Source organism: Phalangium opilio, unplaced genomic scaffold (assembly GCF_054372755.1).
Source record: "Phalangium opilio isolate 3A_F unplaced genomic scaffold, DU_Popi_V2 ptg000045l_1, whole genome shotgun sequence".
In the NCBI taxonomy this organism is placed as follows: domain Eukaryota; kingdom Metazoa; phylum Arthropoda; class Arachnida; order Opiliones; family Phalangiidae; genus Phalangium; species Phalangium opilio.
Window position 1 is genome coordinate 5540172 of NW_028324168.1, and position 25797 is coordinate 5565968.

Sequence of the window (25797 nt, forward strand, 5' to 3'; positions counted from 1 at the left end):
TTTATCTATATATACAGGGTGTTTCGAAAACAGTGTCCCTTAGGGGAAAATGGAGATTGAAGTTAAATTTACGAGTCAAAATTGATTTCCTAAAGAACATCCCCCTTAATTTATGCATGCAGACTTATCAGAAACACCCTGTCTACATCGCTTGTGGTTTAAGATGCTTTGTAGCATGTTACCTTAGAGATTTTGGGTTTGAGGTGTGACGGTTCATGTATCGAGGTATTTTATAGTATCCAGGTTAATTGGAATTTACTAAATTTTTCCCTTGAATTTTGAACTAGGATTTATAAAAACTTTCAAATAATTTTTTTTTGGAAGATAACTAAGACCTATTTTTATCGTAAGAATAATTACTGTACTTCGTTAAAATTTGACAGCAATTGCAGCTTCTTCTTTTGCCACTAAGGTTTGCAATTTATTCCTTTGGTAATAAGTCTTCCTTGAAATAATGAGGGCAACGTTTCTTAAAAACAAAAAAATTAAGAAGTTTTAACTAAAAATTAAAAAAAAAAAGAAATCTGAGAAGAAATTCAAAAGATGTCTTAGACTCTTGGGAGATGCTACTGGGGCTACATGTTAACATTTTTTTTTATTGAAGTGATAGTTGCAAACCTAGGAAATAAATGATACGAAAACATTTTATCTTTAAGGAGGACAGACAACAAATGAAAAGAACTATACTTAAAATAAAGCCCACAAAATTAATGTTTGCTAAAATTACAATTATTTAAATATGAAACACTCCAAAAACTGTTACTACCATCACTTTAAACCCATTTTTTTTTATTTCCTCGGCATAAGAATAAAGAGAAGAAAATTTTAACTGGAAAATTACTTTTAGAAAGAGGTAAAAAATATGAACTTCCTATAGCAAAAAAAAAATGGTTCGTGGAGTCTCTGTTAATTAGGGATAAACCACGAATGTAGTAACTTATAAAGCTAAGGATAATATTCCCCGTGCCTTTAATTGTATTACCTAACTCACGATGGATATATTTCCGGAGTAAAATTAATGGATGAAATTCTTTTCTCTTCTAAAAGCTGCTATGTAAGTTCACCTGCCGAATTATTATTTTTTTTAGCTATAGTAATAAAAGCTGGAATAGAAAGAGATAGCGATATATTTTCCTTAAGCCTTTGACTATAATTGAAATTTATTTTCTCTCCCTCTCTCTCTCTCTCTCTCTCTCTCTCTCTCTCTCTCTCTCTCTCTCTCTCTCTCTCTCTCTCTCTCTCTCTCTCTCTCTCTCTCTCTCTCTCTCTCTCTCTCTCTCTTGGCGTTCCTAGCACGTTTAGATTCCTCAGACTCTTAAAATAATTTGAAAAAACGTTCAACTAGGGGCCAGTTCATCATACAAATTTCGATAACCCCGACACCCCATCTTTTCTTTCCCTATAGATAGGTAATTCACCTTTGACCTAACCTTACTCATTCTTAACTCGTTTTAAACCTTTTAAGAGCCTGAGTATTAGCAGAAGTATATAATACTTCTCTTCTTCCCAAACATGAAAACATTTGTAGCAAGGTTACTAAACCGAATCACATACGCGATAAATAGTTCCCTCATCATTACTCTATTACCACCTTTAAATTACTAGAAGACGGTAACCTGACCCCATATTGAACTCCATCTAACCTAACCCTAAAAAAACCCCAATCTAACCCTAACTAAACCTGAATTAAATTCTCCCATCCCAATTTTAAATTCTTAGTTATTTAAAACTTAAGTAATTACGAACGTTATTTGATTTAAATGAATACCTACCCGGGCCAATACGCTAAACCGGAAGTTACTTTCTGCAGATTAACAGGGAAAGAAAAAAACAACACCAAGGCTTAGCAAAGAAAACTAATGAAATAAGTTTCAGTTCAGTTCCTCGTGTTTTTGGGGTCGCGAGGAGGGCTCGCGCACTGGCTTTCTAATTCTAATAAAAAAAACGCACGCGCTTCTAGCATTAATCGTCAGGCCACGGGGGTTACTTGTAGAAGAAGAAAAAAAAACAGTTAAGCCTAACCTGAACGAAACGACTGACGATAGCTGCTAGAGAAAGGAAGTACTGCGGGGGTGGAGAGTATGTTTTTATGGTCGTAATTCTAGCCCAGGAATGTTGTATAAAAGAGAGAATCCAGAGCAGTTCGGTTATTTATGACTGCTAGAGAGCGGCGAGTCGAATACCCTCGAGGTATATAAGCTTTTTCGATGGGCGCAATAAGGCGGTAAATTTTTAATTCTTATATATAATGGAAGGTTTCGTTTCGTTTCTTTTCTTTTGCTCTGGGTTCTGTTACGATCGAGGTTGCTGAGCATATATGGATCTGTATCAAGCATATAGAACCTTTTTTCACTGAGAGGGAATTTTCTAGTGTATGGCAATATATTAAGCTTGTCAGCGTTTTTGTTGTGCATGTTATATATAGAAACAAAATGATCAGCGTGGGAGGTTTAGTTTTTGGTTTATGTCCCCCGACTCAGTTTCAATTCATTAAAGATACAATTATTTTAGGGTTTTTCGATCTGAGCTGCAGCTGAAATATGTTTAAATTTAATCACGTTAAGCTGGAGTTGATTTTGGATGCTAAGACTAACTCCAAATATTCAATGGAAGCTTCTAAGCCTAATTCTAACTTTAATCATACAGGGGTTTACGTATTAAGCCTAATTCTTTTGAACAGCTTTAATTTCCAAGGCTTAGGAGTATTATTTACTGTATTTTTATGTTAGGTCTGATCTGGTGAATACCTGTCCAGGGTGTTTATCATTAGACTCAAATACACTTCCTTTTCTTCCCCTACTGTAAATTGTTTCTATATCATTTTCAACTTGTTTTTGATTCTGGGAATAAATCAAAATGGCGGGTGCAGGGTTGTAGGTAGAGGCGGAGTGCTAATTACCAGTATTGGATTCGTTATTTCGATAAAGGATAAATTAATCAATAGTAAAGGGGTTGGGATGTTTGCCAATTTGAGCGTTTTCCTTCAAGATAAAGCTGGGCCATCGATTTCAAATTTACACTAGGCTTGAATTACCCTCCTTCCAAAGCGGAAGGGAACGAGAAAGAGAGAGAGATAGTAAAAAAAACCATAAAATTTAATATGAATTCGTTTTCGATTCGCTGATTGGCTGATTAGAAATAATGAAGTACCTTAAACCAAGCGTAAATTAATTATAAATTGGGTTTAATTTATTAAATTTAATTGTATATTTTAATGCATAACATAAGTGGTTTGCTCTTGTATGTTTGTTTCACTTAAAACACGGGGACTTTTCGGCTAGCCCACATTTAGGGGCAAGATTTTATTATTTATTTTTCTCTTTGATTTGAAAAACAAAAATATAAACCCTAGCTAAGCTTTCCCCTTTTAAGTAAGAAGAAAAATCCCAATTTGTTTAAAACCTTAGGATTGAAGTTTTAAAAATAAAAAGAATTCAATCCCCTTGATATTTTAGCTAAAACCTTACTAGAATCGTAGTAGACTTTTTCTTCGATATCGGCTCAGGGCTCCCTTTTTCTGTGGTGCATGCACGGTCTTGATTCGAGCCTCCACTGGCTTTCTTTCTGAAGTTTCTTCTTTGATGTTAGGGGTCGAGAAAAGAGAAAAACCCCTCGGTGTCTTTTGTTGAAAACCTTCACGTTCCCGAACTGGTCTTTCCGTTTCTATTTGCTCTTCTTACCCTTCTTGGTTCCCTGCATCATCTTGGTTGGTCTGAAAGAACCCCTGTTCCCTAATATATGTCTTTACTCCGTGTGTATTTACGGTCAAGAAGTCGCGTATCTACAGTCTACTGGACTTTAATTCAATAAGTAAAGCAGACAGACATACGTTTCTTAGTTATTAATGTAAGTACTTGGTCCTTGTGAATTCTTCATTTCTTTGAACGTGGACTTAACTGTCGATTAATTTATGAAATTTTCATGACTCGGATGTGTATATATAGTTTCTTTTTTTCAGACCATCATATAGATTGAAAGAATAAGCTAACCCTAACCTCCTCGTGTCACGTGATTTTTAAAAGCAATAGATTCTGAGGGTTCTCTAGGGGTAGAGTATTCGGGCTTTCCTTTTAAGGTGCTTGCATGGTTCTGTACTCTGTAGCTCTCTGGCGGTACTATAGACGGTCGAAATTAGGTTCTGTGTTCGTCTGAGAAAGTTAGGCCTTGGCTAGGCTATTGTTATGGCGAGAAGGTATAGCGAAACATTGGCGGGAAAAGGATACGCCTTGACTATAGTAGATTTCCCGCCTTTTCTTATTGGCGCGCAATTCTCTTATTTCTTATTTCCAGCCCCTCGTCGTCGTCCTGTCGTTTGTTTTCAACGTTTTTAAACGAAATTGCCAGCCAACTCTCTAATAGATTTCTTTTTTTCCTCAGGGTACCTTCTTACCCCCTCCAATTTTTTTTCTTTCTCTCTTCAATTGTGGGTTCCGCTCTGTAAGAAAAAAGAAACCAATTATCCAACGCACTGCTAGGTAGAGAGTCTAAACTCAATTGGGTCCTATTTAAAAGGTAGTATATTACCTTGTTAAAGTTAAAAGAGGGCTAGCTTGGGGATGAACCGGTAATAGGCTATTGGTTTTTTGGAAAGTACGTCGTTTTTAACCAATTGGAATTAAGGTGTGTTGACTCTTAAGCCTAATATTGTTCTTTCTCTAAAAGACGCGCGAGAATGTGTACTTTGAGCTAAGCCTAAGGTAGAAAATGAAGATATTAAAACCTAAAAGGGGAAACTTTTAAGCCTATTTCTGATCTAATTGCAACAACAACGTTAAGCCTAACTCTAACAACTCAACTTTAGCGCTTAACATACTAAGCCTAATTGTTAATAAACTATCTTAAGCCTAACTCCAACAACTCAGCAGAAGTTCCCAAGCCTAATTCTAACCCTTTATTTTAGCTCCTACTAAGCCTAATTCTTTTAGAAACTATTCCCAAGGCTTTCGTACATCAAAAGTTTCACTTGGGTGCTTTGGTGTTTTTCAAAAGAATCGTATTGCATTACATCTCATGTTGCTAGTCCATTTTCATCTCGTCTTCTGCAATGAAATATATATAATTTTGCCAAGTCGGGCTGTAATTTTGGCTGACGTTTCCCAAAATAAGGCGGGGGTTGGAAGAGGTTAGATTAAGATGGTTTGAGCGAATCGTAAGGAGACGCAACCCTGTGCTGAACTTCTCAAGTTTATACCCCCCGTTTATAACGTTTCTCGCAAATTGCCCTCGCCACCAAATTTACGCTTCTTGGAATCTCACTGTGCGCTCTCTCTCTCTCTCTCCCTCTCTCTCTTTCTCTCTTGGATCTGAGGTATATCCTGCTGACAAAGTCCCTTTTCATTTCCTTCGCATCGCATCATAATTCTGTTTCAAGCTTAAATGGCACTGTGTAGTAAACTGATGAATAGTAAATTGAAACGAGACTCTTATATGAAGTGTGAAAGTTTCAAGCCTTATTGCAAATTGAACTTGAGAAATATTGATATTTCATCTCAAGTGAAACATACAACAACAACATCTTAAGGCGGGCTCTCTATTTACGTTATTTTACTTCAAGTTACACACTTTTTAGCAATATAGCGCGTTTACCTTTCGACTTGACACCAACTACTTCTTCATTTTGTTCCAAATTGAGCCTGACAAACTTAATATTGAAAAGGAGTGGTTTTTCCTTGGTTTTCTCTTTCTTCATACCACATCCAAGAACTCATCTCTTTTAGAGGACAGAAGTGAGACACAGGCACGCCAAAAGAAATGAACTATGCACTAATCAGAAATTATCATAACTTTATTTATTGCATAGATCTTTAGCCGCACTTCTCTCCAATGCTCATGTTGGAACCCATGCAGTATCACGTTCTTTCTGGAAATTAACCAGATTTAGAGTGACCAAGTCTTAACTTAGTATAATATTTATAACTTCGGTTTAATCTATTTTAGAAAAACGTAAATAGGGGTATTGGAATTTTCGCTACAGTGCCATTTACCGGATAATACTTTTGTATACCAAAGGGATCGAGTTTTGTGATTGGTTTGATACTAGACGCAATATTCATTTCCCGCCCAACTCTTTTCGCGCCAAAAATATTTTACCGCGCGCTATGGTTATGTTCGAATTTGAGTGCATTCAGCGCGTAATAAGAGTTTCCTTCTAGTTACACGGAATGTCCATAAGTCCATTTAAAGCCCCCTTTCCCGTTCTAGGCTATTTTCATGGTTATTTGATGGTTTGTAATACACGTTACGCTGCTGGGATATTGGAAAGTGGTCGGTTTAGGCTATAGCCTATTCAGAAATTGATTGCCTAGCTTGTATTGCACTTACTAAGGCGTTGATTAATTTATCGGGGTTGGTGTATACAGATATATATTGGAAAACGTATAAATACGAGAGTGCACAAACAAATAGCAACTTATATATTGGGATTTCTTAATAATGGCGAAGATATCGGTGACATTTCACTTAGTTACTTAGTTAAAGTGAATTAGGCTTAACAATTTTCATTGATGTACAGGGTGTTTCTCAAAAATCTGTCAGAAATTAAGGGTTTGTTGTTCTTTGGGTGATTTTGAGTCGAAAATGTAACTTCTATCTATGACATTTTGCTTGCCCTAAAGGACACTGTTTTCGAGTTAAGATTGCATCCAGAGTATTTTACGGATGACCCCTTAAATTTAATTAAGAAACTTATTTCAAGACAATGATTTCTATTATTTAATTAAGGGGTCATCCATAAAACACTCTTGAAAATCATAATATTTTTCAATGATATGAACAGTTTAAAAATTCAAAACGACCTAAAGAATGAAATGAAACATCTTCTTTGTCGAAACCCAATTTAGTTGAATTCAATCAAATCTATATGACTCCCACGTGATCTTTAAATTTAAATTTAACTCTTTTTAAAAGCAGAAATTGCAAGTTTCCTTTCTATTAGATTGAAAATGCGGGCATTCGTGGGTTTTGGGTTTTTGGCGCTATATATATATCTTTAGCCATTAATCTTGGAAACTCCTTAACCTTAGCCTTCCTCCTCCACACCATGCCCAACATTCAGGGAGTCTATTTTAGAAAAATATATATTTAAAGCAAAATAAATAGCTGGGCTTTAATACCCCAGAGAAAATGGTTATATAAGAGTAGGTTTTCAAAAGCAACCATCCAGAAAATAACCCTATAAGATCTTATTTTATTCTCTTTCCGAATACTTTAGTTTTAGCAAAGGCTTAATATCTTATTGGCCTACTTGCAAAGTATATACCACTACTAGATGCGCTTCAAATGAAACGAGAGAGTTGTTGGGGGGTACACTAGGTTCTTCTTTGTTTTTGTTTATCATTGAGGAAGGAATCAAATGAAACGATTGGCCCTCTTTTGGAAAAGGGGGGGCCCTTAGGAATGGCCTACTTTTGTAAAACTGTCTTGTTCGTGATTTATTTGGGAGTCTCGAGTCTTTCTCGAGATCTTTAGTCAAAGTAGCTCCTATCTTGTTTCTAACTTCCGACTATTTTTAGGCCTAACAGTCAGAACAGTGGTTCTCGGAGGTTTCTGATGTTTGGAGGCAGTTAAGCCTAATTTATTCAAGTTTGTTTCTAAGCCTAACTTACTTTTTTTCACTTTAGCTTCTCTAAGCCTAATTTACCCCTTTCATAATAAATCTAATCTACCTTTCAAGTCAGTTTCAGGCGATGTAATTCAAACTTTCAATAAGGTCAGAGGTCATTCTTTTGAAACTATAGATTGATCCCTTTTAAGCCGCCAAAAGTTCGAAGAGTTAAAACTCTTCACCCTCTCTTTAAGATTAAAATCAATGACTCGTAAATGAACAGTCGAATCTATCGGAGGGATATGTATACATTATTCCATTTAATTTGTTCAAGTCGCTCAGCGGTAGTTCCCCCATCCTCTTCAGTGCGTTCAGTAAAGGGATTGGGTGCGAAAATTATCAAGCCTTTTCCACACCTTTGGGGACAGGGAAATAGGGTAGGTGTCTATCTATATCGATTCGATTTGGGGAAAGAGAAGAAAGATTCCACGAGGAGAAGAATGCTCTGAACACCATCAGTCTCGAGACTTACCATCCCTCGTGTTCGGCTCCATCAAGTTTAATGGACTCATCCTCTTCCCACCCACTACCCTGGTCCCTGTCCCTTTCTGGGTCTTCCTGAGTCCCTGGATCTCTTGTCTAACTCAACCGTTAAGTTGTCAAAGAGGCAGTCCTCTATACTTTGTCATTCAATGTCATTGCGCGGGAGTTTGCACAGAGTTTAGAGTTACCTATAACTATACCTACCTTTTTCCCACCTCTTTCTAAGGTGTAGAACTCGAGGTGTACATGTAGGCAGGCCTAAGGGTTCTTCATTACCTCGGAGTTGTTTTTCTATAAGATTCTGTATCTCAAAGGTTAGAAAACTGTCATTTAACAATTGATGAGGGGGAATTTTTCTTTTTCAATGTTTATAGAGTTTATTTTGAAACAAATTTAAAAAAGGTTTCATTTTTGGCGTACCTAGGTGTCTCCAGAGACTGAAGGGAGTGAGATCTTTGACGTGCTGACGTTTAAGACTTAATTAGCCTGAAATTGTAGAGCTTCTATTGGGAATTAGTGTATGGTGACTTAACCATACGTCTTGTTTGGAAACTATATTTTTTTAGAAGTTAAGTGAGATAATTATGGTGTGATAATAATGTTAGTGTTGCGGTTTTGAAAAGAGTTTTTATCGCAATGTTTTATGTGAAACATTCCTATATGCATTAAGCGGCTGTCGAAATTTTAATAGCACCATTTAAGCCGCTCATAGAGTATAAACCTAAACCCCTTTGAAAATCCTGAAAATAAAACAACATAAAATAGTGAACACTACAAAAACCAAAATAAAATGACCCATTTTCACTGCGGAAAGCAATTTCCTAAATTACTGCAATCTTAATTTAAGAATAAATAAATAAAAAACCAACCCGGAACCCTAAATTAAATTAAATTAAACTTACCTGAAATACTAATCAATATGTAATTAGGACAAAAATAAAAAGAAAAATTAAAACCCTAATTTGTATTTTTAAAAATATCTTAAGCCTAATTAGTGTTATTTCCTTAAAAAAAGGGGAGAGAAATAAAAAACAAACTTGGGTGCTAATGATTGTTTATTTTTCTACTTTCTCCATGGCCTTTTCTGCCTTCTATCTGTTTACGCATGCGTAGTACGGAAGTTCGTCTTCGGCGCAGAGCAATAGCGATAGTGAGCAAGGGGAATCGACTTCTTCCGGTAGCGAGTTGGACGGCTGCTACGAGATCGAAAGCCGTGAGAGAAAACTGCGCGAGAGAAGACGTTTGAACGCACGCTTCGCCGTCGAACAGGGAGGCCATACACGTCAACCGACTCTCAATACTTCCACGTCCAGGACCAGGAGTAGTCGAGGAAGACGACAGCAAAGACTAGTGGTGAGTACAGAGATTTTTCCCTTTTTTTGCAAACCATATCTGTGTCGATGTTCTTATGTCATCATTTGATTTGGTTATACCGTTAACTTGGTATTCGTTGACTATTCGAGTTTAAGTTGGTTAGGGTTAAGTCATCTCCGAGCTAAGCCTAACCAGTTAATTTCAAGTTTTAATTTTTGGCACCGGATTTGATGGAATGTTACGGTAGAGATACGTTTGACAAGGGGGAGATACTAATTACTTGGTTTTTGGTTGACTATTCTAGTTAAGGTTGGTTAGTTTTAGGTCATCCCCGTGCTAAGCCTAACTGCTTAATTTCAAGTTTTAAATTTTGGCACCGGATTTGATAGAAGGTTGCGGTAGAGATACGTGCGACCAGGGGAAGGGGCTAATTACTTGGTTTGGGTTTTAGCTTAAATAATTATAGTGAAACTCAAATTTATGCTTTAAGGAACCCATTCCTTTAAGTTGGGTTTGTTATTGAGTTTCTTGATAGTTAAGTAATTGTGGGTTTAGCCTAATTTGAAAGTATTTTTTTCGCCGGTTAAGTGATAGTCACAGACAGTATCAATTTGTTAAAAGTGACCTATAGATTTATTATAGTTTAAAGTAATATTTAAAATAACAAATTTCAAGTCAATACGTAACGTTCTTTAAGTGCTCTAACATTTAATTTTGTATCGTAAATTATACAACTTTAATATATTCAACCTCACGTTATTTACTTTAGTTGATTTATGAGTGTTAACTTGTTATCAATCATGCCCAAGGACCATAAGACGTAAGATAACGTGCCGTGATTTTTAGACCAATAAATTCCTCATAAAAAAAATCCCTAACACTTTACCACCACCACTATCATCATTCATACATCGTAAGATAGTTTTCCCGCCAAATTTTCCGTCTAAAATTGGCCTACAGGTTATATATTAAACCCCAAAGTGATAGTACTTCCTCTACCCCAAGTATACTGTAAAAGAGGACACTAAAAAAAAATAAAGAAGACTTTCTTGAAGAAGAAGTCGTTACCACTGGGGACGCACCATCATTTTTGACACGAGTTAACCTCTAGGCAAGTCTACTCTAAAAAATTGTCCTCGTTTTCTACTCCGAGTACCGAGTACGAAGTCCAGGACATAAGCGCTGAAACCCTGAAGGCGAAATAGTGGCATATTCTCTCTCTCTCTCTCGTCTACCAACCCAAAAGTACCAAAAGTTTCCATTATATCAGAACCTGAAAATGGTTTTGAAGTCAAAAATGGTTGGTTGTGGGTCTGCGTGGGAGACATCTTTTTGGGACGTTGCGCTAGCTTCTTGCTTTTTTTGTGTGTGTGTGTGTGTGAACCAAAAAGGGCAATGGATTTAGGGGGAGAAGGGCTGGACAGGAGGAAAAAAACGTAGCATTTTTACGAGTGTACTGAAAAGTCTGAAATATTAAATTTAACGCTTGAAATTTTTTTCCTAGAATGTATGCCATAAAAAAGCGTGGAGCGTTTTTGGATAGCTTTAGTTATGTTTGGGGGGGGGGGGTGCTGTAAGGTCTCTCCGTATTTTCTCCCTTCCATTTTGATCAATTTATACGTGTTTCTGCAGCGCTTTGCTTTTGGGTTTTCATTTGAGAGCCAGGTTGTTGTAACTGACGTCACAGTTGACAATAGTGTTCTGTAGATATTCAGGGTATACTGCATTTTGGTCCCCACCAACAAGACATTGGGTGCATTTTTACCCCTTATGTGTCCCTGTTCCCCTTTAGGAAGTCGTTAAAGTTACCGGTCACGATTTGCCAGTAGCCAAACGAAATCAAGGCCTTTGCCCAGCAAGCGAGCAAGCTGTAAACCAAAATGAACCATTGCGACCCTAACCTATAGTCACATCTTTTCAGATTAGATTTCTGTCGTGGATTTTTTTTTATTTTCCCTCCTTTTTTCTCTATGTCTCGGGCTGATATTTTGGACAAACATGGATGGGCCCCATCAGGTTGGGCCTTTTTTTTTTGGTAATGGGAGCCATTGGAAGAATTATTTTTTGGTTTTCTGTCCCAAAGGGGTTATAGGGTAATTGGCAATATCTACGATCCTCTGGCCTACTTTTAGAGATTCTCCCAGACGTGGATGGATACTGGTTAGGCATTTATTCTTCTGTTTACTTAAAAGGGGTTTTAGGCTTAGTGGTTAAACGTATACAGTCGTTGTGGTCCGTCCAATTTCCGTTTAGGATTATTGGTTTTGCTGATTGAGATTAGTTTTAGGGAGGAAGGCTTTAAGAACGTGCTCCGTAGAGTGTTTTGGGGATTTGAAAATGTTATACATGGTAATTTCAAACGCTAACGTTGTAGAAATAGGTTTGGGTATCTTAGGCTTAGCGTTTCGTTTTTGAAAAGTAGGCTTAACTATTTCGCGCCTTTTTTTTTAATGTTGTTGATGAAAAGAATTTGATTGGGATTAGGCTTAGCTGTGTCATCAAAATTGGATATATTTCGATAAAAGGCTTAGGATAGTAACACCCAAATAGATTAATCCTATAAATAGGCTTAACGTATTACCTTGTCAATTCCGGAACGGCCCAAAGTAAAAAAATCTCATTAACACCCTTGGGCCTTGGTAATAGTCAACCGTGAAGGTCAGATGTTTAATTAGTGCTTGTGTTTATTATATTTATCACTCTTTCTATTCCGCTAGCTTCATTTCTCTAAACACGTAATTATTTTTCAAAAGAGTAGCCCCACAACAAAACTATCACCTCCTTCGCATTTTCCCGCCATTTTTTTATTATTTCACGCGCCATTCATAATTAGGCCTAAAGCGAGTTTATATGATGTCCTTAGCAGTACAGAAAAGACCGACGTAAGCATACAGTAGAGTTATAATTGGAGGGCTAGCTAACCCGATTAGGCCTTGGTCCATGCAAGATTGGTTTTGGCGCGAGCTTAGTTGCCATAGCTGACTATTCTAATTTTGATGGGGCCCCCGGAACAATTAGTCAAATAATGGGATAGAACCCGAGGAGAGTAATGATCTAATTTCATACCATGGACCCCTCAATTCTGCCTTATAGTTTTCGCTTGACAACAAACCGAGGCTTAGAGCCATTGTTGGTTGGAACACTTGGGTTTCCCCGCCCTAAACTTTGACCACTTTTCTAATTGTTTTCATTTTAGTAAATTATCTCGAGACCTCGTTCTATAGTTTATGGTCTGTTTGTTCGCGTTATTGTCACAGTGTCTGAAATTGGAGTGAACGGAAGATACAATAGGAGGGCAAAGGCTTAGTGCGAATTTGATATAATTAAGTAATCACGTTTCAAAGATTTGTTTGTTTGTCTTAAATTGTTTGTTGGTACTTGTAAGTTTATTTATCATTTAACAGAGTCCTGTAATAGTTAACGGCTACTGTAACTTAGTTAAAACTTAACTTTTACTTGAAAGTAACTTAAGCCTAATTTAGCCCCTAAAGAAGCAATGACATTAGAGTTTTTCCCCAATGGGTAGAAACCTTTTCCCGCGCTTTTTCGGGGTGGTTTCGGGAACTTCCAGAGTTCTGTTTTCCAACCACGTTCTATTGTTTCTTTGGAAGCCGGCAGGCGAATTCAGGCTATAGCTCGCTGTGTGGTGACTCTTCTTTTCAACCCCCCCTTCTTTCTAATCCCAATGGACCTCTCTTATCCGAGATACCAACTTGATTTTTGTCTGGCTTTGAACTCTCTTCATTAACGTAGAAAATAAATCCTCTTTCTGTAGGCAAGTTCAGAGTGTTTTAGAAAACCTAAATTTAGGCTTAGCAAATATGTATTGAAACGGTACAGCTGAAAGTATAAGTTAAACGAAAGTAAAATTGATATTTCTCTGACTGAAAACTGGTTTTAATAAGTGTAATCTGAAGGGTCAGAGGTCAACACGAAAGGTTAACGAAGCTACAGATTAGAGAATGGTTTTATAAATAAATAACGTGTTTAAAGGGAGGGTGAAGTGGAAAATCAAGTGATTTTTTATCGATTCTTCTTCTAATTATAAGACCAGTCTGCATAGTGAAACATTCAGGAAATATCTCCGAATGATTTTAAAATTCAAATTAGGTTCCGATTTTAAGAATAATTCGAAGTATCCCCCTCCGACCAATCGCGTAACGCCCTGCCTTTTTGTTAACAAAATTCTCGTGGCACGTTCCGTGTCGAATGAAATTTATCGCGAGATTTGATAAAATTTGCGTGCGATGTGAAAATCATGGCGCGAGACATGGAGCGTGCCACGAGAATTTTATTAACAAAAAGGCAGGCGTTACGCGATTGGTCGGAGGGGGATACTTCAAATTATTCTTAAAATCGGAACCTAATTTGAATTTTAAAATCATTCTGAGATATTTCCTGAATGTTTCACTATGCAGACTGGTCTTATAATTAGAAGAAGAATCGATAAAAAATCACTTGATTTTCCACTTCACCCTCCCTTTAACCGCTTACTCGAAGGGTCAGAGGTGAATCTATTTTAAATGACCACTGATGCACGTGTTAGCTGCTGGAAAAGACGTGTCGTCCATAAATAGAACTACTAGTTTGACAAGCACGCATTAAATTGAAGCCACGCTCCCTTTAAGCACTACTTAACTTCCACCACCCACTTAAAGGCACATAAAATGCAATAAGGAATATTATATATATATGTGTATGTATATGTCTAAGTACACAAATCGTACGCCCTCTCTATGTATATATATGGTTCTATATAAATCAATATTCGTATAAGGGTTCAGTAACGTCCCTCTTCCAATAATTTCTGTCAATAAACGCGGTAAAGAGGGCCATACCCTGTACTATTTGAACTTGTAAAGAGAGGATGAAATGCGCGGAGATTCATTTTATATTTTTTATTTTATTTTAGTAGATTTATACAGGGATAGATTTAATTTTAGAAGTAGGAATGGAGAACAGAGTAATCTGGGCGCGCGTCAAAGTCCCGGACCCCCTTCCTCGGGACGGGGGGATATGAAAGAAGAGGCGGGGGGTCATAGCGACAGAGGTAAAAAAGAATTACGTATTTTTCGCCGTCCCCATCAGCAACGTCGTCAAAACGTAGTTTAAGTGAGCCAATAAGAGAATTTAAACTTTTCGTTACGTGTTGGAGGGAGGGGCACTATACTGGGTGGTCTACTAGTCGGAATAACTGAAGTAAATACTAACCGTTCCCCATTCCTCCTTCTAAAATTAAATCTATCCCTGATTAAAATAATATCACTCGGTGATTAACAATTTTTTTATAATTTTGTTTTAAGTTTCAAAAGTTTATATGTATATTAAGCCCAACTCTCATAATTTGATTAAAGAAACATGTAAGGTATAAACATTAGTCTATTTCAAACCAACCCGGAACTACTCTACATTTTTAAAATTTCTAAAATTAATTCAAATAAGATTAATTATAAATTTATTCCGAAACCTTACCTGTTTTTAATTAAATCCTAAAAATTCCTTATCACAATTTTTCCCAACCGTAAGTCCTTTTACAAGGAAATAAGGTATGGATCCCAAAATTAGTTTCAAGAATTTATCATTAGTTTTGGCGGTAATAAAATATGTACTTTCGCCCCTCCTTCTTCCCTCCCCCAAAAGAAAAAAAAATGGACAGGGCCCAAAATCAAAATCGGGGAGATATAATTATAATATGTCCCTGTAATCTGAAATTCAGATTTTGGCCCAAATTTCATTCCAAGTGGCACCTTCCTTATCTGTCGGTACAAGCATGAATGTTTGCAAATCTATCTTGAATATTGCGAGGGAAAATTATTGAAATAAGAGCAATGTTTTCGAGTTAAGATTGCACTCGGAGTATTTTACGGATGACCCCTTAAATTTAATTAATTAAGAAACTGATATCAAGACAATGATTTCTAATTTAATTAAGGGGTCATCCCTAAAACACTCTTGACAATCATAACTCGAAAACAGTATAGCTAACCCTTAGGGCAAACAAAATGGAGATAGAAGTACAGAACATTTTCGACTCAAAATCGTGTACCCAAATAACAACAAAACCCTTAATTTATGAATGCAGACTTCTCAGAAACACCCTGTATATATAGGGTCGTGTCTAGATAATAAGGAAAACTTCTCTCCCTCCCTCCAATGGTGCAAGGGGGAGGGGGGGAGACGTCAAGCTTTCAAGCGGATAAAAGCTTTACTCTGAAAATATACTCCCGCCTGGGTAAGATATACGCGTAGCAATTAAATAGCTAGGGACACAAGCTCTACCCCCTAGAGCAGACCCGGGATTTTCTAGTACAGAAAGACATTCCTTATCCGTTTTGATATAAAAAGAGCTTGGGAAGACCCCGGGACACAATAGAAGAGAGAGGGAAATAGGTTGGAGGTACACGAGGAAGGAGGGGGTAGTTGCGCATAGCGTTAGGCTTAGGGGAATGAGTCAGAATTGCATTGCATTTCATTTCATTTCCCCCTATCGAGAAGCCTAGATGAGATGGACGAAAACAATCACGACACGCCTTTTAAAAGGGATAGTAGTTTTTAATTTCGTCTTTCTGGATCGTTGAAAAATAGTCACACTTGCATTACGGTCATAACGACATCTGGCGACGTAATAGACCGTAAGTATCGGGTCATACAAGGGGGTTGATTGCAAAGTGACTACAGCGCAAGCGCCAAAAAAGCGAGGTGGAAGACAGAATTTTACCCCTGTGTCTTTCCAAAATGGTCTATAGAGCCAAAGCTCTCGTTACGGTCATAGCGACGTTATTTACGCGGGAAAAAATTTACCCTGCTCTACGCTTCAAAATTATCAACTTTCTTACGCGACTATCTCTTTAAGTTCTAAGGCTTAATTAAAAATATAAACTTCTCAATCATCTCAACTATAAATAACTCCTGTCAATTGCAAACCTTAATACCACCCGCGTCAAACTAGAACTAACTATCTCCAACCATGCACCTTTTGTACTGGCCGCCAGCGACGTGTACCTTTTCTTTTTTATCTCTTTGGCTATTACTGTATGTTCATGGGATGAAGTGGGACTTGAAAGAAGAAATAAGAAGAAGGATTTCTTCGTTTAAGTGCCCCCGAGATAGACAAACTTAAACTTCAGAAGAAACTTGGAAGGTTTGTTAGTTAGTTAGTTAGGTCGCAAAACTAAAACAAAGGTTAAAGTTTAAGGCTTGACTAGATTTACTATACGCTCTTAAATCTAATTAGGAATTGAGCAAAAAGGTTCGCCAGATATCTCGCACCATCTTAGGACGGACGGAGTTTCAACCGCATTTATTGCACTGGACTGAGTTCTCCGAAAGATTGTTTTGACATCCTTTGAAGTTGAACTACGCTTTCAAAAAGTACTCTAGAGCTGTAAAATGGCAGACGCCATTAAATTAAACCTTCAGGCACGAAAGAATTGTTGGTGGTATTTGTCTTGAAGGTTGTTTCTTTTTGATCCCATTAAACTTTGGAGAACTTAGAAATCATCACGGACTAGTGAATTATTTTTTAACTGAAGATAATGAAATTTTATATCAAGTATAAAATAATTAACTAAGCCTAAATGAAGGCGCTTGTTCGACTGGTGAATAATTTGTACCTACGGTACATAATATAAATTAATTTAATTGATTAAAATTTCACCTTCACCGCTAAGCCTAAATGGCGGTTTCTCCCTGAACCCGGCCGGGAGCTCAGCGGGTGAAACATCTATACAGGCGCGAATAGAAAATACATGGCTGGGCCTTATTTAACGGAAACCTTTGTTTAATTCATTTAAGACCTGAAAATGGGGGAAGAGAGTTTAGCTTCTAATTAACGACGACAGTGGAGACATTTTGAAGTGGTCTTTTCGCGGCCCGAAGGATATTAGCTTTATTTTCTTCTTTTTCCTTTCATCTGGCGCGATTTTGAGAGAGGGAGAGAGAGGAGCTGTATGCAAATTGGGGCCAGTTTCCAAGTTTTAATAAGCGAGTTAGTTTTCCCCTTGGTCTTGTTTGGTTACTTTTCTCCCCCCCCCCTCCAGTCTTTGACTTTAGTGCTTATTCATGTATAAATAATCAATGACCTAGCTTTATTCCTTCAAGAATGCGCTCCACTGGTCTAATTTACAAACAGACTCTCTCGTATTAAAATATTAGGCTTAACTGTTAGAGGCTTCTTACCTTTGAGATTTCGTTGCTAAGCCTTGGCTTTCAAAATCCTTTAACTATGTACGTGTGTGCATGTATATTGTATTATCCTAAATACGTTAGAAGTTAAGGTATATATTCCACGAAATTTCTTGGAATACACTTATAGGTTTTTCTTTTTAAGTAAAGAGGGTGAAAGTTCTAAGGGAACCAAAGCTTAAATCCATAAGGGAAAGTACACTTTCGTTTATACTTTCAAATCCCCGATTACTGCTGCTGGATCCTGGGAAGTGTTTTGGGGCTGTTAGGTCATTTTGCACGAAGAAGTCGTTTCTTTCCTGAGGCATAAAGATATTACCTTGGAGTCTTAGACCAAAGTGGTCTAGGGTTATATCAAGAGACACCCGCCTTTTCCTTATTCCTTATAGAATAGACATAAGGCATAAGGCCAAGGCCTAACTTTCCTAGTTTTATTATAGGCGCGGGGGAGGAGGAGATAGACCTATTTGCAAATGGAATCAAGACGACGCGGGTTTCCTTTTAGCTAAGCCAAATGTCAGTGAGTGATGATTTTGGCGCGAGATCATTTAGGCCTATTTATCAAACTTGAAATAATGTTGATACGATGGAAACACTAAGCCTAATTATTTTTACAACTTGATAAGAGGTTTTGAAGAAGTTTAGGCCTATTTTAAAGTTCGTACGAGACTTTAAGTCTATTTTTAGAACCAAAATTTGTCAAAGTCTTCGCATTTTCCAATCTTTTCGCGGGGTTTTTTTTTGCTAACTGTTTTTCAGACTGTATTGGTGGAGGGGGGGGCTGAAATTTAGACTCTATTCTGTATCATTCAAAGTGTAAGAATGTATTCGTAGGATCGGGGAGTTGATATTCGCAACAGAATATTCTCTCGAGGCCTTTTTGAATTTTTTACTTCTCCATTGGTTTTATTGTCAAAGTTTTCCTGTTGGTATTAAACTTCCCAAGTTATTTTCGTTTTAGTTTTTCCACGACGAAGAAATAAATGTTACTAGCTCTGGGGCGAAAATACAGAAAATACACTTTTCCTTTGTGAATCTTTAAATTTTGTTTTTGCTTAGAAAATAGGATTTTTTTCCTGGCCTTTATATGCTTTCTGTATGCAAAATATAGAAACCTAAGCCATGAATAGTAAATTTTTAGTAATATTTCCTAGGCTGTGCACTATTTTCTTTTTAAAATTACTACGCGATAGACCTAACCTAAATAATAAAACCATAATCAATATAAACATGCCTGCTTAAATGTTTTACATTGTATCTCACGCAATTTATTTTTATTTAAAGGCTTAGCAATGCATTGATAGATTGACCTCTGACCCTTTTGTATGTATTTTCAATCTTAATTATTTTGTTTTTGCATCTTATTCAATTTGTTTTTAATCAAAGGCTTAGCAGTGATAGATCTTTTTAACCTATCTTTGACCTTTCGCACGCTCTTGGGGGTCAAACTAAAAAGAGCGAAAAATCAATAGAGCCTTCCATGTAAGGGCAATATTTATTGATAGCCGATTAGTACTAGACCATGGCATCGAACGGCAATTCGTTGCCTCGTAAATTCTGGTTCCTATATACTTTTTCTTGCTTCCGAAGGGTAATGTTTTTAGTTCCCCCATAAATAGTAGACGTATAAAGAAATTACTTCAAACATATTTTTGGTTCTTTCAAAATCCATAAAAGAAGTCCATAATTCTATTAGAAGTAATGATGAAGTACAAATAGAAGTACATAAGTGCTATACCAAGGAAATAGTTTGAATTGAAGTTTTAGCAAGGGCATAGCAACAAGAGTTTTATTATCGGGTTTGTGTTCACTGATTTTGAAGTAATAGAGAGAAAGGTTCAGTACGTGGTTGGATTTTTCGCCTATTCCTAGCTTTGACTATATTCCATTAATATTTCAAAATGAGTTAAGGATTGGAAACTAAACAACATAAAAAAAGCAAACTCTAAAAAATATCCCGGTATCAAAGTTTGCTTGAGCCTTTTTTCCTACGATTCATCATAGTGTCAAAAAACTCTTTTATGCTAAAGAAAAAAAAGATAATATTTTATAGTTTATATAAGACCCTAAAATCATCAAAAGCCTCTAGAATCAAAATATAAAATAAAATATCTGACGTTTTGTAAAGATTTTTTTGGCGTATTTTTTCTATAGGGGTTACTTTAACTTAACCCCTAACCTCTTCTGACCGATATTCCGTCATCGTTGATAAAAATAAAAAGTTTGAAATTGAAATTTATTGTGTGTTCGCTAAGCCTAACATCCAAATATGAATTTTAAATTTTAAACAACCTTGGGTTATTAATATTTTTCGTTTAGGATGGGGTAAACCAAAAAAATGGTTTATTTTTAGCTCATTTAAGTATACCGTTAGTTAGGCTTAATTTTAGGCCTAATTTGAAAAGATAATCTTTCAAAATTTAGGCTTAACCCTGATATTAAGCAAATTTTCCATTGAATAACTTAAAATATTGGTTTATTTCTAGCTCTTTTAAGCACCGTGTTAGGCTTAGCTAGTTTGAAAAGCAGAATTTTTAAAATTTAGGCTTAAGGTTTAAACTTACAAGAATCTTGTCGACGATATTCTAAACCTTTCAAAAACACGTTTTCGCCGATTTGAGAAACCAAGATCGTAGTTACGCACTTTTTTTTTGCCCCTTACTGAAATTCTAAGCTCAATTTGAGATAGTCAGCGATTTTTTTTAGTGATGCCCTTTTCAGATTCGTATCTCTTTTTCTGCCCACCCTAGCGTTGCACCCTCTTTTCCATTGAGTTGAGAACATCTTCAGATTCCCCTCTACTCTGCTAAGCCTTGGCGAAGCCACTCTTATGTAAATTCCCCGTCTCTAGGGTGTTCTCTTACTAAAACCAATCGCGAAATAGAAAAAAGATATTTTTACGAAACTGACATTCGAAGTCAATGTTGCCATTTTTTTTCTTTCTAAGTTTCCATCCCCTGTTAATGCTAATGAAGTAGGATTTTAGGCTTAGTAAGGGCCTTTTTTTTATCTGACGCGACCTAGATTTTCCCGCCTTTAAGGGCCTCCCAGAGTCCCAGTATGTTATTTTTAGGCGCCCCCTATTTTTAGTTTTTTCCCCAAAATGTCAAATACTCAAAGACTTTATAAGAGTTCTTCAATCTTAATTTTAAAATTATTAATGTATTTGGATGGAAGTTAGATATTTTTATAAATATTTTCAGCAATTAGGCTTAGCTACGATATCTAATTTGATATTATAAATTAGATCCAAATTTAGCTTTAAAATAAAAATTAATTATCGGGTTTATTGGCGAAGCAATTTTCCCCTAAGCAATTTTATTGCGGTTTCCTTCTCAGTTGAAGCTTTTTCCGTGATCATAAAAATCTTTTGAAAAATTAAAGTAGTCTGAAAAGTTTGAAAAGAGGGGATGAAAATTCTAATGGATAGCTGGTTCCTGACCCCTAACTACATGGCCGTGACTGATTAAAAGTGAGCCCGCTATGAGCCTAGCGCCAGATTTTCTCTCAGAACTCCAACATCAAGCTCTTGTAATAAAGGAGAAAGGCCCTCCTTTTCCTTTTCAGTGATAAGGATGATGTTAGGAACCGTTAAGACTTGGCAGTAAACCCTAAGCCTAATTCTTCGCTCCGATTCCGAGCTTTAGCGGAGTCAACTGAAACCGTCGACATCGATTTGTCCTTATGGTGTCCGAGGTTTAAGATTATTGGAAAATGTCTAGATATAAATCTCCTCCAGTCTACTCTTGTTATTTTTATTATTTTCATTCGCTGAAATATGTTAAAAGGGGAACTTTCCTCGTATGCGAAATTAAATTTATTAATTACGTTAAAAGGAACACACTCGAAAAGGATTCGAGGTGTGTTGAACTTCCTGAATTGTTAAGCCTAAATTCTAAGCCTTTGACAAACTCTTTGAAATCCACTTGAAAAGTTCAGAGAATTTATAAACCTTTGTTGAAAAGAAAAAAAGTGGAACGGATATACATTTTCCCGGGCGTATTTTCCAATAATCTTGAGGATAACAACCCCAAAGGGTTAAGAAATATTGAAGACGGTGAAATTTATCGGAAATAATTTTCCTCCAGCCATAGGAAGTTATTCAAACTTCGTCTAGAAAAACTGTGAAATGGAGGGGAAAAACGAAAATCTAATAAATTTTCCGATGTTTTTTTCTCTGTAGATTTTTTATCTTCTGCAAATTCCTTTTTTAGGATTTACTTAAATCCCACTCGTAAAATTCAGGAAGGTTTTTTTTCTTGCAATTTTTCCTTCACCTTCTGGGTTTTAAGTTTTTTTTTTATCAAAAACTGGAACAAAAATCAAACGCGCGGTGTATGTCCTTAGGCACTATTATTCATCCATGGTGTATGTCTGTCTGTTTTGTAAAGTTGAAATTGGCGCTTAACTGCTGCCCTTGCGTAGTGCGAAAATGGTGGCTGAGAAAAGGCGCGTATGGGTTGCGCCCTGCTTTAAGTGCATTTCCTGCAAGCAGTCGTGGCCGAGTGGTTAAGGCGACAGACTAGAAATCTGTTGGGGTCTCCCCGCGCAGGTTCGAATCCTGCCGACTGCGAATAACTTTTTAATTTTATTTTAATCATAGTAAATAACTATGTTACCACTTAAATACGCTGGAAATAGTTTTTAAAATTTAAAACTTAACATTAATAAATATTTACATTAAAAATTTACTTAAAAACTACCCTAAATTGATTAAATAGTTCGCAAAAGTATGAATAGATGGCGCTAGCTACTTCACTCGTTTCTAACTTTCACGTTCGTTTCCCGCCAAAAATCGATGTTCCCGCCAACTGCAGTAGTAGCATCCCGTGTTATCTTTTCATAGAGTATAATGGAATTAAAGCTAGGGAGGTGCACTTTCTCTTCTAAAAAAGTTCTAGACATCTAGATATTGGAGAAATAATGTTGTTTAGCCACTTTTGAGAGGTCCTTGATACACGGTCAATAGGAAATTAACCCAATTTCGATTTCTACCCATTATCGAACACGTCTAGAGGGTCGAAATGCCAAATTATTTCTGATTTAGTGGTGTTTACAAGAGAGGCGACTTTTATATCATTCCGAAAGTCGTGACTTCATCCTATCCCCATTTATTACTCCTTATTTAGTGATATATTTTGCAATCCACCCGATTGGCGCCGCCAGTCTGTTGGGTGACTAGTATATTCTATTTTTTGACAAGGCTTAGCGGTTGTGAAGCCTGTAAATTGAAGTAAATTATATTATATTTTTCTAAATTATTTGTGGACCTCGTTTGTAATTCCCAATTGATAATTGCCCCTGAAAGTAACAGTGTAAGCTCTAAAGAAGCTAGAGATTATGAAGAGAATGACTTTCATAATTAAATTACAAACTTAACTGCTTACACTAAGGGTCAGAGGTCAATATATTTTAAATGATTAATGGGTATTAGGAAAAACTAACGTTAGTATCAATTTCTTCTGGTTATAAGCTTCTGAGATCTATTTACTGCGGAGTGAACATACATTTTTCCCCCCATAGTTAAGTCGTCTTTTCACATCAGGGGACAGTTTTCTCAAAAGCGAAAACCAGGCAGGCATTAGGCGGCGCGTTATATTTGAGGTCACCCCCAACTAGTTTTCCGTACCCTTAGATATTTCTCTCAAAGATCTTTTCAGATCTTTCCATCTACTGTTTACTCAAAAGATTCCAGAGGAACCGTACGCTCCCCTTATTGCTTTTTCTTTTACTTCTATGCAGGCAGGCATCAGTTTATTGAGGGATGATTTCACTGGGTTCAGTTTTATTTTTGGCTGCACCAGCGTATTGCCTAAAAGAATTCTCGTATTGTAAAAATTGCACTTTTTCAAGATGAACTCGCATTTTCCAAAAGTTTCGGGATCAAATTGGTGATTTGGTCCGTTTTCAAAGGAAGCCAAACGCTGATTCTCCAGACTTAATGGTAGATGTAGGAGTCAAGTGGAGAAGGGGGGGGGAGGAATTTAAAGGGATGGTGAAATCAAATGATTTTGAATAAAGCCTTTTCAAAGGTCCTGTGTTAAAGTATAACAAAGACATTAGCATAAGTTCTTAGGATATGTTCCTTAAGGTTGTAACTGGTTACAAACTGGAGCTTGTCATGAAGTGACAACGTAGGTCATAGATTCTCGTAAACCCACTCGTGTAAAGCAAATAAAATTCCAAAATGAGTCACACAAAGTCGTTTTGGGAATGGAGCAGAAGCAATCAAGATCTTAGATACAACCAAACCAAAAATCAATACGTCTAAGCAACATTTAATCCTTTTGACCTGATAGCAAAATCCTTTAAAAAGCCGTTTTAACCCCCTTTTTATTTAATTAATGATATTAATTCTCCCTAAAACACCCCCTAACCAAGATCAGCCCTATAGCTAACCCTAATGACCGAACGATTGACCTTTCCGTAGTAATTTAGCTTGGAAGGAAACTAAACGATACAACGTTAAAGCTTGATAAGAGAAACTCCCTTTTCCTACTACAGCTTCTTACACTAATGTCGAACTGCTGAACTCTAGATCTTTCTTAAATGAGGGGAGCAACAAGCAGCTAGCTCTCTCTCTTATCTCTCAACATACTTTCCCTCCAAAGTTCTCAGACGTATTAGGCTTAACCAAAAGTTTATCCCAAATGTAATTATCTATTTTTGCTGACAACGGAATGTATATACTCGAAATCGTTCTAGACTTTTAGGAGTCCTTCGAGTTAGACATCACACTTATTAGAAGACCATAACATTCAGAAGTAAACAACTTCATGTTGTTTAAAAGTACTAGACTCTATAGAGTGGCGGTACTGAGATGGGAGGAGCTACAGTTGGGACGTGACGTCAATATTGGTAGCCTGAGCTGGCGACTTCCAATATGGTTGCCAAAATCGAGGGAAGAGATGGGAAGGAGACTGTGACGTCACGAGAAAGTTCGTTGTTGAACTATTGGAAAGGATATTTAGCGTGTTATTTACCTCAAATTACCAACGTCTGTTTAGCTATTGATGATCCATTCCCCAAATTGAAGCTTCCAGCAGCCAAGCAGCCTTTCAGTATCCAAATTTATATATCTTTTTTAATACCCAAATTACCCGCGCAAAAGAGAAGAGCGCGGGAAAAAGTAAAGAAGTTGGCGCCTGCGTCCTACAATCATTTTGAGAAAACCCTGACTGGCGCCTTTTCGTCTGTTTAGGTTTAAGTTCATCCTCCTCTTTTCCCTTTTCTCTCGCTGCTGCCTCTGCCAGTGACGGAGAAGTATAGCGGCAATACAGCTGTAAATTTCCTACTTCTTCTACTACTCCCCTCCCCCTATAAAACCGCGCACGCCCCATAGCGGTAGCGAATGAAAGCTTTAGCGAAACCCCCCAAAATAGAGGTCCGAGACGGTAGAGAGAGAAGAGACAGAGAGTACTTCTCTCTTTCGCTCAGTTACCACTGTAGTCTGTGTTTAACTGTGTTAAAACACGCGGTTAATATCATTGTCGAATTAATATTTAAGTAACCTTTGACCTTTATAGTTAACCCTAAAATCATTTTTGTTTAAACGTTTGTAAACATGGATTTGACAGGTAGGATTTCAACGTTCGGTGTGCATTCATTTCTTTCGATCCTTTTGTGTGTATCTGTTTGTGACGTCATTACCGTGTGAAATTTCTATTTTTATGTAAGAATAGGCTTTTTATAGTCTACACGAAACAAGGCTTCCGTATATCCTAAGAGGGTTTTTTTTATAAGGAAAAACTACAACGTTTGTGCGTAGCCTTATTTTAGTCTGATCGATAGTGGTTGCCAACTTGCCAGTATTATTACTAGGAATGTAGAGTAGTAGCTTGCCCTTTTAAGGCTTAATTCTTCCGCCGATTCTTGTAAGGGGAAACCCGGGAAAATGTGTGTAGCTTTAATGAATAACCTTAAGCCTAATTTTTGTATAGACCAACCCCCTCTCCATTTCCCCCTTGCAAAAATGTTATGAAGATAGGGCTACCTGTGTGATACAGGTACTAATTTTCCTCAGCGTACCTAATGATTTTCTCGTGGCGTCTAATCTTCGCGGTTTAGTTAAAAGGGTGTTATTAGAAGTTCATAATTAGATTGCTGAGGATTTAGTAAATACCAAACAGTTATAGAATTCACCCTAGCAAGGTGCGATGCCCATCTGAAGTTTGATGAGCAGGAGAGCAAACAAAAAGAGTCTGCCTGGAAAG

At 36.9% G+C, this 25797-nt stretch overlaps 1 protein-coding gene and 1 non-coding gene across 3 annotated transcripts in view; both read left to right on the forward strand.

Moving 5' to 3' along the window:
* Nucleotides 1-25797, forward strand: part of Schip1 (Schwannomin interacting protein 1) — a 53472-nt gene that overhangs the window by 10471 nt on the left and 17204 nt on the right. Inside the window, exon 2 of one of the 2 annotated variants that reach the window (XM_089837990.1) lies at nucleotides 9200-9439. In XM_089837990.1, the coding sequence (XP_089694116.1) occupies nucleotides 9200-9439 (240 nt within the window). Of the gene's footprint in view, nucleotides 1-9199; nucleotides 9440-24953; nucleotides 25162-25797 lie in introns of those variants that run through there. The other variant, XM_089837991.1, reaches the window with a different exon arrangement.
* TRNAS-AGA (transfer RNA serine (anticodon AGA)) lies at nucleotides 22076-22157 on the forward strand. The gene has a single exon. It is a non-coding gene; the product is annotated as a tRNA-Ser (tRNA).